Genomic DNA, 19,855 nt, shown 5'->3' with positions numbered 1-19,855 from the left:
GGGAGATTCATTACAATGCATGCAACTACAAAACAAGGTGATGAAAAAACCATGAAGAACAATCTTCCACTGTAACAAAATAGGTTTACAACCAAAAGTTCAGAATCTAGATGAAAATATAGAGTAGAGACCAAACAACTTCCTCGTGAAGATAACAAAAATACAACAAGAACATGGAGAAAGTAACCTTAATTAGTTTTTCTTTTCACTGAAAAACCAAGCTTTTGTTGGTTATCTCTTGCTCAAAGATTGTTCCAAACTCACACCCAAGTGTCAAAGAGAAGCACAAACCCACAGAAGCTTGCAAAGAAGCAAGAAAGAGAGATTGGCCCTCATACTCTCAAATGGCTTTCAAAAAAGAAGTAAAAGGGACAAGAACTTTTTGTTTTGGTTCGGCTAGCACCACACCTCAAAGAGAGACCATAAGTTTCTCCGTCTTGCTTTTCTAATCCTTGGCGAAAGGTTCCATGAATATCCTTTAACAATGTAAGCTATGCAACATGGGTCTCACGATCTCGGTCTTTTCACTCATGGAAGCAGATGGTGAGTGAAAAATTGGACTTTTTAAACTGAAAACGTGGAAAGTTATCCTTTTGTCAAAGGACAAATCGGAAAATAGTAAATTCAAACAAAGTTTCAACGTTAAAGATTGATGATTTACTTTTTAAAATATCGTTATGGGTAAAATGAAATTCGTTAGAAATTTCCCGGGAAAAAAACAAAGAAATCATTAAAAATCTAGGTACCCGTGACTGGCTAAGAGTTCGCCACAACTCCAATACCCACTCCAACCACATCAAAGATCGCCCTATGTACTCTCCGCAAGCAAAATTTGAACCCATTTAACATTCTCTATCGCTTTCGGCTTCTTTAAACTTCACAATGTCCTGTTCGTTCGCTGTTTCATCCTCACTTCGAAGAGAATTTGTAAACCCAGTGTCTCATGTGTTCTTTGCACCTGCAAGGATATATCAACCCAGTAAGCTATGAACACTTCTTTTTATTTTCCATGTCTGCGGTAAGCTAGAAAGTGCCTGTTAACTTGTGTGTGCGTGTGTTTCTGTCTCGTACTTGAAGGAAGTAAATGCGAGATAAGCAGGAGGGGTTTTGCCTTTAAAGGAATTGTTGCCGCCGGGGTTTCTGTCGTAGGATCTTCTTTGGTTACTGAACCCGCTCAAGGTCAATTTTGTTATCTTCATAGAAACTACTTGGTTTTCCTTTTTTTTTCTTTTTTTTTTTGGCTTTTGGTTGGAGTTGAGTTGATTGTTCTTTTAGGGGTAGAGAGATTACAGTACAAGCCTGAGGGTTATAATTATTGGACATGGAAGGGTCACAAAATACATTATGTGGTTCAAGGAGAAGGATTTCCAATTGTTCTTATTCATGGGTTTGGTGCTTCTGCATTTCATTGGAGGTTTGCTCTCTTATACCCGCTCTTCAAATTGGTATATGTTACTTCATTCTAAAGGGTTTAGAATAGATCATTTTCCGCTTGCTGAAAAATTCATGAAACTAGGAGATTACGCAACTGCAGAATGTGAATTATTCTACTTTTGGGTTGATGGTCCAAGTTAACCTATTTGTTATGGCTGAACATGAAACGATTGAAAACTGTAGTAGTAAACAGCCTCTAATATCATGTGGGGATATGGTTTAGTTGTGGTTGTTAGCTTTTTATCTTAATGACATGATGCTTGGTATACTTTTCTTGTAAATTGATTGTGACAGAAGTTTTTTTTTCTGTTTGTGTAGGTACAACATTCCTGAGTTGGCTAAAAGGTATAAAGTCTATGCCATAGACTTGCTAGGGTTTGGGTGGAGTGAGAAAGCTATTATAGAGTATGATGCCATGGTATGGAGAAATCAAATTGTGGATTTCTTGAAGGAAATAGTGAAAGAGCCAGCAGTTGTGGTTGGAAACAGGTAAGCTAATTTTATCGTTTGACAAAGTTTACAATCTCATGGTTTTGTGCTTGCAACTTTTGATGGCTAGGTTTTTCTCAACCTTGCCTGCATTCAAGGAACAAACTTTCCTGCTCTAGAAATCCTTTGTTTTAGGACTTTCTTTTATAAATGACAGTTCAATTGCCTATAGACGTATATGAGCTATATTTGTCTTTGAATAATTTTGTCTATCTTAATAGGGTTCTACTGGTTTCTTGAATGTATAATTGTTATATAATTTAGGTAGCTTGAACTAGTCTCTCCTCTTTCAGAATTCAGGGCATCTGTAATGACTTGTTTCATTCTAATAAAGGTTGACATCTGACTGACCTCACCAAAGGTTGATATTGCACAATTGCAATCTTTGTCTTTCATGTCAAGTCTTGTCCATACCTTCCGTTACGTTAAAAATTGAGCATTTTACCCTTGTTGTCAGGTGTATGTGGTTCAAGCTATTGCATGTCTTAATAATATAATCCACCGTATGCATCAGATGGGAATGCCTTTTTAAGTTATGGGTTGAAGTTTTTGTTTTAGTTGCTTATAATTACAACTCACTCATAAAGCCCTTGGGTTTAAAATGGTATATTTGTGTGAATTGAAAAGGTATATACTTCTGGATATCTACACAATTATATGGTAAGTGTAATTTATATATTCTATGATCTCTTTGTTCTTTCTGCATTAAAAATAGAGGAGCTAGTTTCTTTATTCTCCAACATAAACTATGTTTATATCTTTCCTTTGACTGGAATATGAATAATGAATTGTATTAAGAGAGACGTCAATGTCAGTCCCCTCTTTCTATTATAGTGTGGAGAAAAATAAATTTCTCACATCTCTGTGTTCCCAATTTCTTACTGTTGTAACTGTGGTTTGGTTAATCTGTCTTATTAGATGTAACATGATATAATATAACATGATTCATGATAATATTTCAGCCTTGGAGGGTTTACTGCCTTAGTTGCTGCAGCCGGATTACCTGAGCAAGTTGCTGGTGTTGCCCTTCTAAATTCTGCTGGACAGTTTGGAGATGCAACTAAAGGAACCAACCAGTCTGAAGAAACCATTTTTCAGAAATTTTTCCTTAAGCCTTTGAAAGAAATTTTTCAGCGTATAGTTCTTGGACTTCTGTTTTGGCAAGCCAAACAACCAGCTCGCATTGTATCTGTCCTGAAGAGTGTAAGTCACTTGCTACCAAATTTCACAAGGCCTCTGCTTTTGAAAACACAACGGAAACTTAAGCTTAATTACAAATCATATCTGTGCATACCATCTGCCATATATGTGGGATTTGTGCTCATTTCCCATTTTCCAGTATCAAGCAAGGCTTGTGAAATGTACTTGTATGATTATGCCTGTGGTTGTGCAGTTAGGTTCTTGGTTTTCAGATTATATTTATGAGTTTAACCACATCATGTTGCAAATAACATTCTGCTCTGTTGAGATATTTTACTCATAATATATGCAATGAATTACAAATAATTTGGAAAAATGTACATGTGATTAATGCATATTTGTTTTTGGCCGATATAGATTTATATAAATTCTTCTAATGTGGATGACTATCTGGTGGAATCAATAACAAGGCCTGCAGCTGACCCCAACGCTGGAGAAGTGTACTACAGGTATGCATGTGAGTTCCCCGATGTATTCCCAGCTGAGAACCATAACATTTGGTTCAAGTTGTCTCATTGAATGCTGAACACTTGTCTAGACCACGCTTCAGTTTCTTTTGCATTGGAACCGAGCTGTCTATTTATGCTAACAACAAAAATTTTAAGATCACTTACTTTCTTTTGTATTTGCTTCAGTACCATATGATTTTTATCTTCTTGTGTTTATCTCAACAGATTAATGACACGGTTCATGTTGAATCAAAGCAAGTACACTCTAGATAGTGTTTTAAGCGAGTTATCGTGCCCACTGTTGTTGGTCTGGGGTGACTTGGACCCATGGGTAGGTCCTGCTAAGGCCAACCGAATCAAAGAATTTTATCCAAAATCGTCTCTGGTAAACTTACAGGCCGGACATTGCCCACATGATGAAGTTCCAGAGCTTGTCAATAAGGCTTTAATGGATTGGTTATCAACTGTAATACCAGAAGTGTTGACGTGAGCTGTCAAACTGGAGAAATTACAGGATAAATCTTTTATGTAAATCTCTTGATTGATAATCCCTTGATTTATGTAAATCTCTTGATTGATAATCCCTTGATTCAAGGGTCAAGCCTTATCATAGCCATAGTTTATGTATAGCCAAAAAATAGACTAGAACCTGTATATATGTGTACTAATTCTCTGTAAAAAAAGGGTGAAGAAATATATTAAAAAGTAAGGTATTTCTTCTACAAAATTTGTCATGGTATCAGAGCATACCGGTCCTTGACATACTTACCTACCTTTCTTTCAATAACTATGTCAGATTCAGAAACCTCAGATCCTTCTGGGGAACAACAACCCAACTCTACCTTTACCGAATTAACTACCAAAATGGCTGAAATCTTGAACAAACAGATCCCAACCACAGAAACTTCCGCTGCTCATATTGGCATTAAGTTAGATGGTACCAACTATGCTCTTTGGTCCCAAGTTGTTGAGATGTACATCTCAGGCAAAGACAAATTGGGATATATTAATGGCGATCTTCCTCCGCCTCTTCAGACTGATCCATCCTTTCGAAAATGGCGCACAGACAATGCCATTGTCAAAGGCTGGTTAATTAACTCTATGGATGTATCTTTGATCAGTAACTTTATCCGGTTTCCTACAGCAAAGATGGTGTGGGATTCTATTGCGACTACTTACTTTGATGGGAGCGATACCACTCAAGTATATGATCTTCGACGCCGTGTGACCCGTTTGCAACAATTTGGAGGTTCTCTTGAGAAATATTATAACGACCTCCAAGGTTTGTGGCGTGAGATTGATTTTCGGCGTCCAAATCCAATGAAATGTGTTGTAGATATTCAACGTTATAATGACCTTCTTCAAGAAACCCGTTTGCAACAATTTGGAGGTTCTCTTGAGAAATATTATAACGACCTCCAAGGTTTGTGGCGTGAGATTGATTTTCGGCGTCCAAATCCAATGAAATGTGTTGTAGATATTCAACGTTATAATGACCTTCTTCAAGAAGAGAGAGTGTATATTTTTTTGGATGGCCTTGATGACCGACTTGACAAAATCCGAGCTGATGTACTACAAACACGACCTTTTCCTACAGTAGAACTGGCGTACGCACAGGTTCGCCGAGAATCTATTAGACAAATGGTCATGATCACTGGTAACAATAATGAAACTCCAGGGGCTGTTCTGGTCTCTAAGAGTAGTAAGTCTGGACAATCTACTTCATCCTCTACAAGCTCTCTTTCTTTGAGTAATAGAAAATCTGGTATGACCTCCAAGTCACGGATCACTTCTGATGGAACCAAGTGTTCTCATTGCGGTAATTCAAAGCATACCCGTGAGAACTGCTTCAAACTACATGGCTATCCAGATTGGTGGCATGAACTCCAGACTCGAAAACGTCATGACAAGGCTGAAACTGAGGGTAAGGTTGCCGTGGTGACAACAGAGCCCCAACTCTCCTTCACACCACTTGTTGAATCATCACAAGGAGATGTACTTATTTCAGATTCAGGTAACAATCTTTCAGATAAAGCTATTGATAGCAATGATTGGATACTTGACTCGGGGGCCACCGACCATATGACCTATGATGCCACTGATTTTTCAACAACTTCACCACCAAGACGTACTACAATTGCTAATGCTAATGGGGTTATATCTTCTGTCACAGGAGCAGGCACTGTGACTTTGTCATCTGCAATATCATTACATAACACTTTACTCGTTCCTTCTCTCACTCATAAATTATTATCTGTTAGCCAAATGTCTACTGATCTAAATTGTGTTGCACTCATCTATCCTACCTTTTTCCTTCTTCAGGATATTCTCACCAAGGAGATAATTGGGCGTGGTACTAGGAGGGGGGGGCTCTACTACATGGATGATATTAGTATGGGTCGAGCACATCATGTACATCATCAAAAGAACACCAAAGAACAACAGATTTGGTTATGGCATCGTCGGTTGGGACACCCATCTTTTGGTTACATGAAACATTTGTTTCCTGATTTATTTACAAATATTAAGTCTTGTAATTTTCAATGTGACACCTGCATTTTAGCCAAGAGTCATAGAACTATCTATCCTTTAAGTATGAATAAAAGTAAAGTTCCATTTGCTTTAATTCATTCTGATGTGTGGGGACCTTCTCCGGTGACTACAGTATCTGGTTTTCGTTGGTTTGTAATTTTTGTTGATGATTGTACACGCATGACATGGTTGTATCTACTGAAACATAAAGATGAAGTGTTGACTGTATTTCAAGCTTTCCATGTAATGATCCAGACTCAATTCTCAGCTAAAATTCAGATTCTCAGGTCTGATAATGGTGGGGAATATATGAATCAACGGTTCCGGGAGTATTTTCATCTTCATGGATTACTTCATGAGACCTCATGTCCGCAGACCCCTCAACAGAATGGCATTGCTGAGAGAAAGAATCGACACATACTCGAAACAGCTCGTGCTCTGTTACTTGGAGCACATGTACCTAATAGACATTGGGCCGATGCCGTTGCTACTGCTGTACACCTCCTCAACCGAATGCCATCTCGAGTCTTAAATTTTAAGACACCATTACAAGCTCTCTCCTTACATGTCTCTCTGCCATCCGTGTTGACGATTCCAACTCGCACCTTTGGATGTGTAGCATTTGTACATCTGCATAAAAACCAACGCACAAAACTGGATCCATGTGCCATTCGATGCTTATTCTTAGGATATGCTGTACATCAAAAAGGATACCGATGTTATGATCCTGCCACCAAACGCACCTATGTTACAATGGATGTTACTTTTTTGGAATCTGAAACTTTTTATTCTTCTTCTGCATCTGATTCTTCCCTTCAACGAAAAATTCAAGGTGAAGAACAGAATTGGTCTCTATTCAAATGGCTGGATAATACGTCTACAGAATTGGTAGACAATACAAAACACTCTTTAACAGAACCGGTGGTTAATGAGGTACCCTCTCCAACTGATATAGCTCCAACAGAGACATCTACAACGTCACTTCCAACTGAAATAGAGACCTCAACCCCCTCAGTACCTGAAGACCCATCTCCTGAGAATATTCGTAAGGTACACTCTCCTACTCTATCTTCAAACTCTAATGAAATGAATGCTTCTGCTGGTTACACTTTACCTTTCAGGCATAATCGTGGAAAACCACCAAATAGATATTTTCCAGATATTAAAGATCAAAGGTCACAGTATCCAATTGCCAATTATGTCTCAACAAAAAGGCTCTCTAAGCCTCTCAGAACTTTTGTACAGGAGCTGTCCTCGAATCATGTTCCTACTAGTGTTCAAGAAGCTTTGACAGATCCAAAATGGACTGAAGCCATAAATGAAGAAATGAAGGCACTGGTAAAGAACAAAACATGGACTCTTGTTAGCTTGCCTGAAGGGAAAAGAACAGTAGGGTGTAAATGGGTATTTTCCATTAAATACAAGGCGGATGGGTCGATCGAGAGATACAAAGCGAGGTTAGTCGCGAAAGGTTATACACAGACATATGGTGTAGATTATCGAGAGACCTTCTCACCAGTAGCCAAATTAAATACGATAAGAGTTTTATTATCTCTTGCAGCGAACCTTGATTGGCCATTACACCAGCTCGATGTAAAGAATGCCTTCCTCCATGGTGATCTTGAAGAAGAAGTGTACATGGACATCCCACAGGGTTATACATCGAATTCCAAAAACAAAGTTGTGTGTAAACTCCAGCGAGCACTGTATGGACTGAAACAATCACCACGGGCATGGTTTGGGCGATTTAGTTTGGCAATGAAAAAATATGGCTTTCAACAGAGCAATTCAGACCATACACTATTTTTGAAGCACCAACGAGGAAAGGTAACAGCCTTGATAATCTATGTAGATGACATGATTATCACAGGAAATGACCCAGACGAGATAGCAACACTTCAAAAGCAATTGGCAACTGAGTTTGAAATGAAGAATTTAGGGGGGCTCAAATATTTTCTAGGAATTGAAGTTGCTAGATCAGGACAAGATATATTTCTATCTCAACGGAAATATACCTTAGATTTATTATCTGAAGTGGGATTGTTGGAGTGTAAGCCGGCAGACACACCGATTATTCAAAACCATAAACTTGGAGAATATCCAGACCAAGTACCTACTGATAAAGAGAAATACCAAAGGCTGGTTGGTAAACTTATTTATCTCTCACATACTCGTCCAGATATCGCTTATGCTGTAAGCGTAGTGAGTCAATTCATGCATTGCCCGAGCGAAGATCATATGAATGCTGTAATTCGAATTCTTCGATACTTGAAGTCCTCACCTGGAAAAGGACTTATGTTTTCAAAAAATAATCACCTAAAGATTGAAGGCTACACAGACGCAGATTGGGCAGGGAATATCACAGATAGAAAATCCACTTCAGGGTACTTTACATTTGTTGGTGGAAATCTTGTGACATGGAGAAGTAAAAAACAAAAAGTGGTGGCATTATCAAGTGCCGAAGCTGAGTTTCGGGGAATGGCTAAAGGTCTTTGTGAGCTCCTCTGGCTCAAAAGATTAATGACTGAAATTGGTTTTTCCCCAACCTCTGAGATGGATCTGATCTGTGACAATAAGGCTGCCATAGATATTTCTCATAATCCTGTCCAACATGATCGGACAAAACATGTGGAGGTAGATCGGCATTTCATCAAACAAAATCTCGAAGATAAGATCATTCGATTTCCTTTTGTTAAATCTGAAGATCAGTTGGCGGATATACTTACAAAGGCTGTGTCAAGCAAAAATTTCTACAGCTCACTAGACAAGTTGGGCATCCAAGATTTGTACGCACCAACGTGAGGGGGAGTGTTGACGTGAGCTGTCAAACTGGAGAAATTACAGGATAAATCTTTTATGTAAATCTCTTGATTGATAATCCCTTGATTTATGTAAATCTCTTGATTGATAATCCCTTGATTCAAGGGTCAAGCCTTATCATAGCCATAGTTTATGTATAGCCAAAAAATAGACTAGAACCTGTATATATGTGTACTAATTCTCTGTAAAAAAAGGGTGAAGAAATATATTAAAAAGTAAGGTATTTCTTCTACAAAATTTGTCAAGAAGCACCTGTCCGAACTCTGTAAGCAAGCCATGTATGGCTTTACTGCTTTCATCCATACTACGGAATTTTACTTGTAACCCAACTGTAAATCCTTTGTTTTGATCTGCTTGATTGAAGCTAACATTGGGATATGCTTTAGCCATTTTTCATGGCAGGGCTAGTTGAAAAGTGAAAGAGAAAAGTGCAATAGAAAGAAATTCACCATTTTTGTATTTGGTTTCGAGCAATACAAATGCTCTACACAAGTAGATTTATTGTTTGGTTTCAGCAGACATAAATAGAAAGCATGTTTCCATATAGCTTAAGTCGGTAAAGATGGGTTGAAAAATTATAGGAAAAAAATTAGGGGTCCGCCGGACAACACCACCCCCGGTGCCGGTGACCGCAGATCACCGAAGTTGTCAATGACGCTCTGATCTCGCGGTCAAGATTCATCTAACAGACTTGGTAATATGTCCCCTTAGGACGAAAGGATACAGTGGTACGAGCCTGTAGAACAAATCCTGTTTAAGTAAAGTCGTGATTGAGACAACTCTCATAGCTCCATAAAAATACCAGAGCTTACGACTGTGGGATTCATTTATCGGCTGGTTAGAACCCATATCAATATCTTTTTCTTCAACTTCCAATCGAAATCTGTTGGTTGTTCAAAGGAAACGCAGCCAGATCCAAGCTGCAACGAAATGTTGTCGACATCTCAGTGTTCCCAGAACCCAAAGTGCCGATGGTGCCGTAGTGAAACTCTCGATGACATTTGCTTTTCCAAAACTGAAGATTGGAGGTTGCCCCACCAGGTCTTTGCTTGTGATTCATGACCTGTCATTTCCATCTGGAGTTTGTCGATGTAGTGAACTTGATTTTTTGCTTTGTATTGTATTAATCCACTCTACATTATGGTTTGAAATTAAGTGCAGATTCTTGATTGTTATAATTAGCATATCAAACAACTGTTGATGCATTTATCAAAGGATTGAAGTAGCTGTTCTGGCACAAATAAAAAAAGCAGAGTCCACAGGGTAAGACATTGAAATTAAAGCACATTTGAAGGCTTTCGGTGTGGGTTGAAAGGTTGCAATTAATTCAATGCCAACCAACACTTCTTCGGTGCAGTCTATTGTGGCGTTTGAATGACCAGTCTTCTTCCGAGAGAGAGAAGTCCGGATGTATTTCATGTACTTTACCCGCTATGGAATGATGCTTGTAGCTGTTTGACTCCAAATCATCAAATTGCGGCCATTGTTGTGTCCTTCCTAAGCTTCTGGAACCTGTTCTTTGTACTCCTCATTCGAAGGATGGTTAAGTATCCTTGACCATACATAGACGCACCGAATACGATGTTAAGGAGTCATATGCATTGTCACCGTAGTTTTTCTCATTTGAAAACTGAAACGCCATACCTGAAATTTGCAGCAAATTCCAATATGGTGGAATGGTATTACTGGGCATCTCCGGTGGCCTGGACAATCTATGGCCTTGTGACATATCTAGTCATGACAAGCTTTCTCAGGTTTATGAAGCACAAGAAGGTTGGATGACAGTGAAGGAATACATCAAGAAGCATTATGGATTGTCCGCTCCTTGGATCTAGGTTGGGTATCCGACTCACTGTCTAAAATCCAAATTTGGGTCAGTTCTGGTGCCTCCGGTTCCCCTAAATTTTGAACTGGAACCTATCCTATTTCTGCCTGTTCCAGGTTGAAAAATGAAGTCGACAGCTGTAAGGTACTCAACTTGCATCACTCATTTGATCAAGTGTTTTACCTCTTACAAGACAATCAAGTTGAAAGGGAAAATGAGAGAGCTAGAGGTGATTATTTTGGTGGACAGTCAAGCTAGAGTGGTTGTGGTCCTTGGGGAGATATGGGCAAATTGGAGGGCAAGGTATATCTAATTTAAAACGGCAGATGAACAAGTCGTACTCCATGGTGATCCTGCGTTAGCTAAATAAAAGGTCTCAGCCGAAAGTATAGTGAAAACAGTTGCCGGGATTATTAAACCAAGCTTATATGGATTATTAAACCAAGTTGATGGGGGACTCAGTGCTGTTGTATCTACCGAAATTTACAGTATGTGGTGTAAAAATTCCTTGTCCAGGCTATTGTTGTTCCTTGCACTGGGGGTTCCTTTTCTATGTTTCATGATGATGTATTTTGTTAGGCATTGTATTCCCACTTCTGGTGAAGAATCCGCAAAGCATAGACACTTCCTTTTCATCCAAATAACAAATGTTGTGCTTGGCTCTTTTATTCTAACAACTGTAGTATTAAATCATATGTTTCATTCAAATGCTTCAATGTCTTATGCTTGTCTTGCTATAATGATCATCCTTCTTATGCCTCTGCTGCCTATTCCTGTAAAGAAGACATTTTTCTGAAGGAGACCTAGCAAATCAGAGAAACTCCACCAACCCTTGGGATCATTGCACTGTTCAATTCAAGGAGGCATTGCAGACAAATCAGAACCCCTGCTGAAGCCATCTTCATCAAAAACAGACTTACTAAGCTTTCACGGAAGCAATGATGTTTCAGAGGTTTATAGGCTTCTTGCAGAAGGTGAGGATGATGTTAAGAAGAGGAGGTGCTGCAAATGAGGGGAAGTTTCAAGTGTAGAGAAGCTGTAATCAATGCAGAATTCTGGCTGTTTTCTTTGTTTGTTTTGCTGGAGTTGGATCTGGGTTAACAATTCTCAATAATCTAGCTCATATAGGGATTGCATATGGTGTTCATGGCATGATTATCTTGTTGTCTGTCTTCAGTTTCTGTAACCTTGTGGGTCGACCTGGTGAGGAAACTGTCTCTGCACATTTTGTCAGGTCAAAAGCAATTCCTAGTACAAATCAGGATTGCTTGCTATCAAGTAGTCATGCTTATTACATAACCACTGTTGGCTTCTACTATTGATGGTACTCTTTTTACCACAACTTCAATTCTTCATCATGATTCTAGCTGTCTGTGAGCTTTTCGGCTGGAAGCATTTTGGCATCTCCTATAGCTTCGTGTCATTAGGGAATCTTCTTGGTGCATTTGTTTCTCCGGTCTCCTAGCAGGGTATATATATGATAATGAGGCCATCAAAGAACAATTTCTGAATTTTCATCTTAGGGATAAGAAGAAATTGATTGCGGCTACTACTAAACCTCTCAAAAAGAGAGTAACACTTTGACAAGGAAAATATGATGAGGGTTGTAACTGGGGTTGGATTTTGTTTGAGTTTGAAAATGAATTTGGTTCAAATGAGCTCAAGCCAGAGAATTAAATATTTTTTAGTTTGAGTTCAAACTTAAAGGATGTTTAACTTATTAAATTCGCAAGTTTGAAACAATTAGATATGAATTAACTAAAATAATATTGTTTTAGTCGTATTTTATTCGATTACAAGATTGAACTGAGAAGCTCAACTCAACTTGACACTATGGTTAAACTCGAGCCAAACTTGAGTTTGATTTTTCTCAAACGAGTCAAGTTTGAATAACTTTAAGAAAATTTCAAATTTAACTCATTTGAGTTGAATTGAGCTCAAACTTAGACGAGTTCAAACTTGACTTATCTCGAATCACACCCTAATTGTAACGGTTTTTAAGGATGCGCGAAAAAAGTGAGGAAGCAATGTAGCAGCCGACTGAAAGAAAAAGAGACATGAGAGTGGAGATTTGATTAAAAGTGGGCTGGTCAGTCAGAGGGGAAGATAGTTTTCTGGATTGTTTCTGTTTTGGTCAACCTTAGGCTGGAAGGGAGGTCTCCAACTCCAACACCTTTGAATTGTTCCTTGGATTGTTGGGATTATATGATTGAAGCTACTAGGAATGCGGCAGAATTGCCATATTATGTCGGGGTTAGAATGTAGGTCAATTCAGTGAACAAATCTTATTATAAACTTTGGCAATATGTTTCTCCACCCCTTTCAACCCGCAGCATTGAGGTTGTCTTCCATCTCTTTGCTTTTGATTGAAGCAATAGAAAAGGGTTTCAGTGAATCTGTTTAATTGAATATAATTATGAGAAAAAATTCGTTTAAGAGAGTATAAATTTAAATCTCTTCTGATAACATATTATAATTAAACTCTTAATTTATTTAATAATTAGTTCGGCTATAAAAAAGTAATTTAGTTTAGGTGATTTCTTTGTTATTAAAAAAAAAAAAGGTTTATCTCGTCACTTTTGTAACTAATTTACGGATGTCCACTAATCAAGATTTGAAATATATTTATGTAATTTAATTGCACAAAATGGATTAAAATTAGCTCAAAATAGAATAGCTATAATTCTTCCTCGAGTAATCTTCATCCTTCATCAGCCATGGTTTTTCTTGTATCAGATTTTCCATAAAAAATTTTGTGTTATTATGTTGCATTCTTTGTGCCTGTTTCTCTTGCCGCAATCACAATTCACACGAAAAAGACATGGTTTATACATGGCTTCATCAGCTGTGTCTTTCGCCTGCTTTTTACTTCAATTGCAGAGTTTGATGCATAAAACAGACCTTTCATCTGCCTAATATAAACGTCTAAATCACCAAAGGGCCAATGTCTAATATCTGATGAGGCTCATCGATGTTGGTTTGGTTTCAGAAAAAGAAATATTATAAGAAAACAGTGAAGATCAAGCTGTGATACAGTGACATGCCAGAAAGATTCAATATTCCTTGTAACAGGTTTGAGAGACAAGAAAGACAGAGATTCCAAAAGACAAAAAGTCCTCGATGGTTAGCTTAGAAATTGCAGGAAACCAAAGATGCATACTTTCTGCTTGTTGTAATGCTGTAAATTTGATGTAGGAAACCTCTATATTGACACCAATTGAACATTGTCTTTATCGATGAGTCTGCTTTCTTATGCTCAATCCAGCATCTTCTTTGATTTCAGCCGGCTTCATTTCTTCTCAGGTTATATAGTTTTCTCTTTCTGCCGCTTTACTTGCAGAGAAGATCAATGGAGGGTTCATCAAGATTGAAACAGATAAGAAGTGGGTATGAGCCTTCTGACACAGAGAACGAGGGGCACGAAAGTCCTCTGCAAGCACTGGCTTATCAAGTGCCAAAAATGGAGACGGATTTACCAAGAATCAACATCACCACCACCACTTGTTCTTTCAGAAGCAACCGGAGACTTGCTTCCAAGATTGAGAACGAAAATGGGTCTGGTTCTTCTCCCAAAGTTAGTCCTCTGGTGAGGAGACACAGCAGCAAGTCACCTTACAAGAGAAAAAATGGCAGTCCCTTCTCAACATCTGACCGTCGAAGACATGTTTCTGCTTATAAATTATGGAGAGAGGAGCTTTGTTCAAGTAATAAGACGGTTGAGGATAATGAAATTGTGGCTGCCAATAGGAAGCAAAGCCTACGAACACCAACCAGAGATGAAAAGGGAGAAAGCTACTCACAGTTTCCTGAGGTTTCAGCTTATAGTCGTAGAGCAAGGACTGCACCACGACTAAGACCTAGAGAAAAAGACCAACAAAACAATCAGGAGGAGAAAAGAGATCAGGAAGTGTTATCACCATTGTCAGGGAACATGATCAGGCAACAAAGAGAGAAATCAGTCGGTGAACTCAATGAAATGATTGCTCTTAAGCTTTCTGAAAGTCCTAAAAATAGAGCTCTAAATTTTGAGAGCTCTGAATCAATTTCGCCTGGCAATATATTCTTTTCCCGGGAAGCATTTGCTAAGAATGGTGACAATCAGGTTCTAGTGCGGCACGATTTATATCCAAGGCCAACAATATATTCATCCGGAGATCCTTTGTTTCATGAGCATGGTGGAAGAAATGGTAGCATTGATCATAACCCCCAAAAAGCTTCAGCAAGTTCCAGATTTTCTCGGGTAACCATGGCAACCAACTCTGCTGTTAACAGACAGAGTAGTGGTAAGCTTAGCTTGGAAACTAGTAAGATGAGTGATGCAAGCGGTAAATCAACTGGAAGCTCAAAAAGGTTCGTGGCTAACAGGCTGAAGAGCCAATCTGATGCATGGTTTTCTTGTATGAGGAAGGGAACTTGCAGGAACTCAAGAACCAGATCACCACCTCATGAGAACCGAGCGTTTGATGAAGCTTCCTTCATTGAGAAGGCATTTGTAATTGAAAACCTGAGACAATTTTGGGCTGATAAGCATCAACCCAGCTCGTTGAATGGATTCAGTTGCCACAAACATGAAGCTCAGCTGCTCAAACAACTTGTAAGTTATATTAGAGGCAAATCACTTCATCAGTATTATTTTTGGTTTCGATATTTGTTAATATTTTTGCTAACTGCAGTCTTGAATTCTTGTACATTACAGGTTTCTGAAGACAACTATCCCCATATCTTGTTCAAGGGACCATCTGGTTCTGGGAAAAGAGCACTAGCGATGACTATGCTAGGAGAAATTTATGGTGATTCATTTTGGAATGTATGTCCCTTTGTTTATTGATGCAGAAACATCATGCATACATGGAGATTGTGAATGCTTAATCTGATCCAGTCATTTCTTTCTATGATGTCCTTGCAGTTATCTCATGATTTAAGATGCTTCCCAGTTCTGGTATACTTTATTCTTTATTCTTTTCAGATTTCTGATTCTTTAATGTCAAATTATTAACACTTGACTCCAAAAAGCAACAAATCTCTCCCCAGTTTTATAAATATTATTAGTTCTCCTAAAAGTGCTCTCTTGAAGGCTTGCACTGATGCAAATATAAATGATTATGGCTCATACAACCTAATATTCTCTGGAGTATTGTTCAAATAAGCCAGTAGAATGAACCCTCATCATAATTATATTAGTTACCGCAGAGGAAAAATTCAGGGTCTGAAAAGCTATGCAACTCACAGGTTTTTTAACTAATTTTTGGTTAATATCCTCAAACGATGTAAGATGCTTATATATATCTAACATTTTTTTATGTTTTGTTAATGTAGGATTTGCTTAAGGTGTTACAAGAGATAACATCAGTTTTATTAACTTTTCAAGGATTTAAGAATCTGATATTACTTGTGTTTGGATCCTGACAGGAAAATAGGCCTATGCAAGTGTTCGTCCCTGTAGCATCCAGTGCTCACCATGTAGAGCTCAATGTTAACTTGGAACAAAATGCTAAATATGCTCTGATGGGTTTGGTCAAGGAAATGAGAAATAACTATGAAACCATCCCTGAAGTCAGCAGTATAAATTTCAAGACTGATTATAAAGGTCTGAATTCTCAGTATGTGCATAAATTACTTTAAATAACATATCCTTCCACCTATAACTAAACAGTTTCCATCTTAATTTCAGCAATACTTCTTTATGAAGTTGACCAAGCTGGAGAGAGTATCCAGTACTTGATAAAATGGATTATGGACTGTTACTCAGATGCTTTTAAACTCATACTTTGCTGCAAAGATGATATAGACATTATAGAATCAGTGAAGAACCGCTGCAAAGTTGTCAGTGTCGACACGCCTTCGAAACATGAAGTAAGTATCAAGTTGATTTTAGATTGAACACAATGCTTGAATGCATATAATTGAAAACCGTAATTCTCTCCCAATTCACCTCTAATTTTCAGGTTGTGGAGACTCTCATTCAGATAGCAAAGAAAGAGAACTTCCAACTATCCATGAGCTTTGCTGCTAAGATTGCTACCAAATCAAAACACAACCTGAGAATAGCAATAATGGCTCTTGAAGCATGCAAAGCACAGAAGTAAGAACTTGAACTCTAAATAAATTTATACCCCTTTCTAGTAGTAGGCCCAAAAATAAAATTTAAGACAGTTAAAATTAAATAAAAATAAAATATAAGAAAGTCAACGAAAAAATAATAAATTTCAAAAGAGGTTAAATAAAATTTTAAGAGTTATATTTGAATATTTTTCAAAATCAAAGAAGATCAACTAACCTTTTAAAAGAAGTTAGATATAAATTTAAAAGTTATATATGAAACTCTTTTAAAGTTAAAAGGGATCAGTTGACCCTCCTCTACCCTACCTTGGTTGCCCTTGCCCTTCCCGTGTAAATCATTGAAATTGAACTCAAATAAGGTGTTGTGATCATGAAGTTATCCTTTTGCTGATGACCAACCAATTGCACTTGGATGGGAAGAGGCCTTGATAGAATTGAGTGCAGAAATTTTGGCTGATCCATCACCTAACAGGTACAAGTTTCTTGCCCTGGTAGAAACATTCTTTAACAACAGATTTACATTTGAATGTACAACATGAAGAAGTTGATTGAGTTGCTTATAACAAAAATCAAGTGTCATGTCACATTTATGAATTTTTCACAGATTATTGTTGGTGCGGGAAAAGATTCAAAAGCTTCTTGTTGATTTTGTTCACCCCAAGCTAATTCTTCTGGTGAAACTTTAATTTGATTCCTTGGTTCAATCTAGGTAACCATTGAAAAAATTACTTTTCTGAGATTCTTATGTTTGAAATATACAGAAGCTTGTAGAAGAGTTCCTTAAAGGTGTCGAGGGTAGTTTAAAAAGGGAAATATATTATTGGCATGCTTATTATGTAAGTTTCCCTCTTCAGCAATACTTTATTAACTAACAATATGCACAAACACAAATGTAAGCATTCACGTAACATTATATAATTTGATTGTTTTAAATTAGAACCAAACACCTATTCATATGATGAGATATCTATATTTGTACCCATTTTGGTTAATTGACTTGTCTTCTCGACAAAGCGAAAGTAATTAAGGATTTTCATGTAACAGGATAAGAGGCTTCCAACAGGAACAGGTGCTTTACTGAAATTACAAGGTAATATTGACACATTTGTCTATCATATATCATTTAACTTTGATTAGCTTCTAATTTTATTTACCTTTTTCAGAATTTATAGCCAAATTCATGAGTGTATACAGAAGGGCTTCAGCTAATCGTCAATATATGTGATTTACATGGGACCTGAGCCAAGGTTGCTATAATCTTCTTGTGTATTATAGGGTTTTTTTATTTTTTTATTTTTTTTTTGGTTGAGTAGTTGCTACTATATTTTACCTCTTAATACCAAAAATCTCATCACAATTCAATTAGAGACACTGAGTTCTCTGGGTTCTCACTTCCTATTAGTTATCGTTGTGATGCAAGATATTGGATTGGAATTGCATGGTGAACAGAGAGTTCACTTAGTTCACTATAGATATTATAGATATTAAGAGTTCTCATATATAATTCGTAATCTGAATAACTCAAAAAACAATAATGTTATTGTACCTCCACACTCTGGACTACTAACTGACATAGCCAAAACTGTCTATACAGGTTGCAAGAGGATCTTGTATGCGAGAGGGGCGCGCAAGTTCTTCGCTTTCGAATCTTTTAGGCGATGAATAATTATTTGAACCCTTATACCAAAGATGAAGACAGTTCAGCCTGCAAATATGAAAGCATCTGAATTAGAGGATTGGGTCCACTGCACCACATATTGGGAGAATAAGGCTTGGATTCTGCTCATAATTTGCCTAATTAATGTTGGGAAAATTATGTTTTGAGTTTGGTGGATGGTAGAGAAGGATAGATTAGGCAAGTGACTTTGCTGTTGTGAGATCAGATAGATTGTGAAATTGATGCCATTTGTCTCAATAATAAGTACATTGAAAAAGAATTGAATAAGGCAGAAGGCATTGACTTCAGATTGATTCTGCCCACAAATATTATCAATTCAATTTCAGTTTTCAAAACACAAATAACCCATCATCATTTTCATACTCACATCTCTTTCTTATGGTAAAAGCAACCAACCAAATCGGCTACATCAATAATGGACATCGGGGTAGGCACAAGTCTCCATTGGACTTTTACATTAAGCGTATCATTGTAATTGGCAGAGTTAAGGTCATTTGAGTAAATAGATGCAGGGTTAAAATTGTAAATTCACTAAAAATTTAAAATAGGTATATGAACATTGGTTTCTTGAGTAGGTGTTTGTGCTCTCTTGCTACTCTGCTAGGGTTTGCGATACAACGAAGAAAACCAAAACTCTTAGTCTTCTTTGATCGGTTGTCACTGTTGTAAGTCAAGTACAATAACATCATGACTTTGATCAATTGTTTTGTTTGTATTGTAACTTGTAAATTTTGATATTAATTTTAGTAAATTAACTAGAAAAATATTCTTGTCTTAGATGTAGGGTTCGATTTTGAAACTCAAACTAAGTAAATAGCTTTTGCTTTTTGTTTTTTGATGGTTAATTATATGTTTGTTTAATAATCGGTGATAAAGATCTAAGATCAAATATTAACAATTTTCAGTAAGAATAATATTATTTTTAATACTAATGGATATTAACAACTGATATATCTTCATGTAATTAAGATAACAATACATTTTTATATATGAAATATATTAAATATCTCATTTGATCATTTTGTTTAAAATAGTTTAAAAACCTCTTAAACCTTCGATGTTGTAAACCCTCGATTTTGTAAATCCTTTAGCTATTGACCTTGAAATTCTTTTCAACAGTCGTTTAGAATGGTATATACAATATGATCAACAAAGCAACTTGTAAAAGAGCAATGATATACGTTTATATTTTTTATATATAATTTGAATATATAAATAATATATCATCATATAATTATTATAATTTTATTTTTAATTTAAAATTATTTAATCATAAGAGACAACATACATTCGTGTACACCTTGTTTATGGTTTGCTAAATATATTTACGATAATCAATATCAGATCGACACGCCAATTATTAATATA

General features: G+C 37.0%; 2 protein-coding genes, 1 long non-coding RNA gene, 1 other non-coding gene and 1 pseudogene across 7 annotated transcripts; 3 read left to right on the top strand and 2 right to left on the bottom strand.

Moving 5' to 3' along the window:
• The first annotated feature begins 734 nt into the window (after window positions 1-734).
• LOC123199516 (pheophytinase, chloroplastic) lies at window positions 735-9,383 on the top strand. Of its 3 annotated transcripts, none has more exons than XM_044614553.1 (8): window positions 735-979; window positions 1,078-1,179; window positions 1,282-1,414; window positions 1,753-1,923; window positions 2,886-3,126; window positions 3,481-3,572; window positions 3,798-4,050; window positions 9,173-9,383. In XM_044614553.1, the coding sequence occupies exons 1-8, from the start codon at window positions 883-885 to the stop codon at window positions 9,191-9,193; spliced, it is 1,110 nt and encodes a 369-aa protein (XP_044470488.1). In that variant the 5' UTR covers window positions 735-882; the 3' UTR covers window positions 9,194-9,383. The 3 variants fall into 3 exon arrangements, with proteins under 3 accessions (XP_044470488.1, XP_044470489.1, XP_044470487.1); XM_044614554.1 differs by lacking the exon at window positions 9,173-9,383 and adding an exon at window positions 8,942-9,161 and having other exon boundaries at window positions 736-979; window positions 1,276-1,414; window positions 3,798-4,079; XM_044614552.1 differs by having other exon boundaries at window positions 740-979; window positions 1,276-1,414.
• Window positions 9,384-9,518: 135 nt separating this feature from the next.
• LOC123199847 lies at window positions 9,519-9,692 on the bottom strand. Its single transcript, XR_006498450.1, has one exon. It is a non-coding gene; the product is annotated as a small nucleolar RNA U3 (small nucleolar RNA).
• A 1,427-nt stretch (window positions 9,693-11,119) lies between these two features.
• LOC123199540 lies at window positions 11,120-12,411 on the top strand (annotated as a pseudogene).
• A 1,033-nt stretch (window positions 12,412-13,444) lies between these two features.
• Window positions 13,445-18,524, top strand: LOC123198894. Its single transcript, XM_044613694.1, has 12 exons — window positions 13,445-15,343; window positions 15,446-15,556; window positions 15,656-15,688; window positions 16,159-16,336; window positions 16,421-16,602; window positions 16,695-16,831; window positions 17,186-17,281; window positions 17,414-17,483; window positions 17,571-17,645; window positions 17,854-17,899; window positions 17,973-18,056; window positions 18,404-18,524. The coding sequence occupies exons 1-11, from the start codon at window positions 14,099-14,101 to the stop codon at window positions 18,032-18,034; spliced, it is 2,235 nt and encodes a 744-aa protein (XP_044469629.1). The 5' UTR covers window positions 13,445-14,098; the 3' UTR covers window positions 18,035-18,056; window positions 18,404-18,524.
• LOC123198895 lies at window positions 16,274-18,454 on the bottom strand. 2 transcript variants are annotated; one of them, XR_006498163.1, is made up of 4 exons: window positions 18,356-18,454; window positions 17,116-17,297; window positions 16,682-16,787; window positions 16,274-16,588 (listed from the first exon to the last, which is right to left on the bottom strand). It is a non-coding gene; the product is annotated as an uncharacterized LOC123198895 (long non-coding RNA). The 2 variants fall into 2 exon arrangements; XR_006498162.1 differs by having other exon boundaries at window positions 16,274-16,787.
• Window positions 18,525-19,855: the final 1,331 nt, after the last annotated feature.

The sequence above is a fragment of the Mangifera indica genome, chromosome 16 (genome assembly GCF_011075055.1).
Source record: "Mangifera indica cultivar Alphonso chromosome 16, CATAS_Mindica_2.1, whole genome shotgun sequence".
NCBI classification, from domain to species: Eukaryota; Viridiplantae; Streptophyta; class Magnoliopsida; order Sapindales; family Anacardiaceae; genus Mangifera; species Mangifera indica.
The sequence above is the reverse complement of the archived record's forward strand: the minus strand, read 5'-3'. Positions and strand labels throughout refer to the sequence as shown.

What these genes read in the sequence shown, in the direction of transcription:
- LOC123199516 (XM_044614552.1), top strand. Translation starts at nt 883, where the DNA reads ATGTCCTGTTCGTTCGCTGTTTCATCCTCACTTCGAAGAGAATTTGTA. An exon ending in TGCAAGGATATATCAACCCA is followed by an intron (nt 980 to 1,077) that starts GTAAGCTATGAA and finishes TCGTACTTGAAG; the next exon opens with GAAGTAAATGCGAGATAAGC. An exon ending in GGTTACTGAACCCGCTCAAG is followed by an intron (nt 1,180 to 1,275) that starts GTCAATTTTGTT and finishes TTGTTCTTTTAG; the next exon opens with GGGTAGAGAGATTACAGTAC.
- LOC123198894 (XM_044613694.1), top strand. Translation starts at nt 14,099, where the DNA reads ATGGAGGGTTCATCAAGATTGAAACAGATAAGAAGTGGGTATGAGCCT. An exon ending in ATTATTGGCATGCTTATTAT is followed by an intron (nt 17,646 to 17,853) that starts GTAAGTTTCCCT and finishes TTCATGTAACAG; the next exon opens with GATAAGAGGCTTCCAACAGG. An exon ending in TGCTTTACTGAAATTACAAG is followed by an intron (nt 17,900 to 17,972) that starts GTAATATTGACA and finishes TACCTTTTTCAG; the next exon opens with AATTTATAGCCAAATTCATG.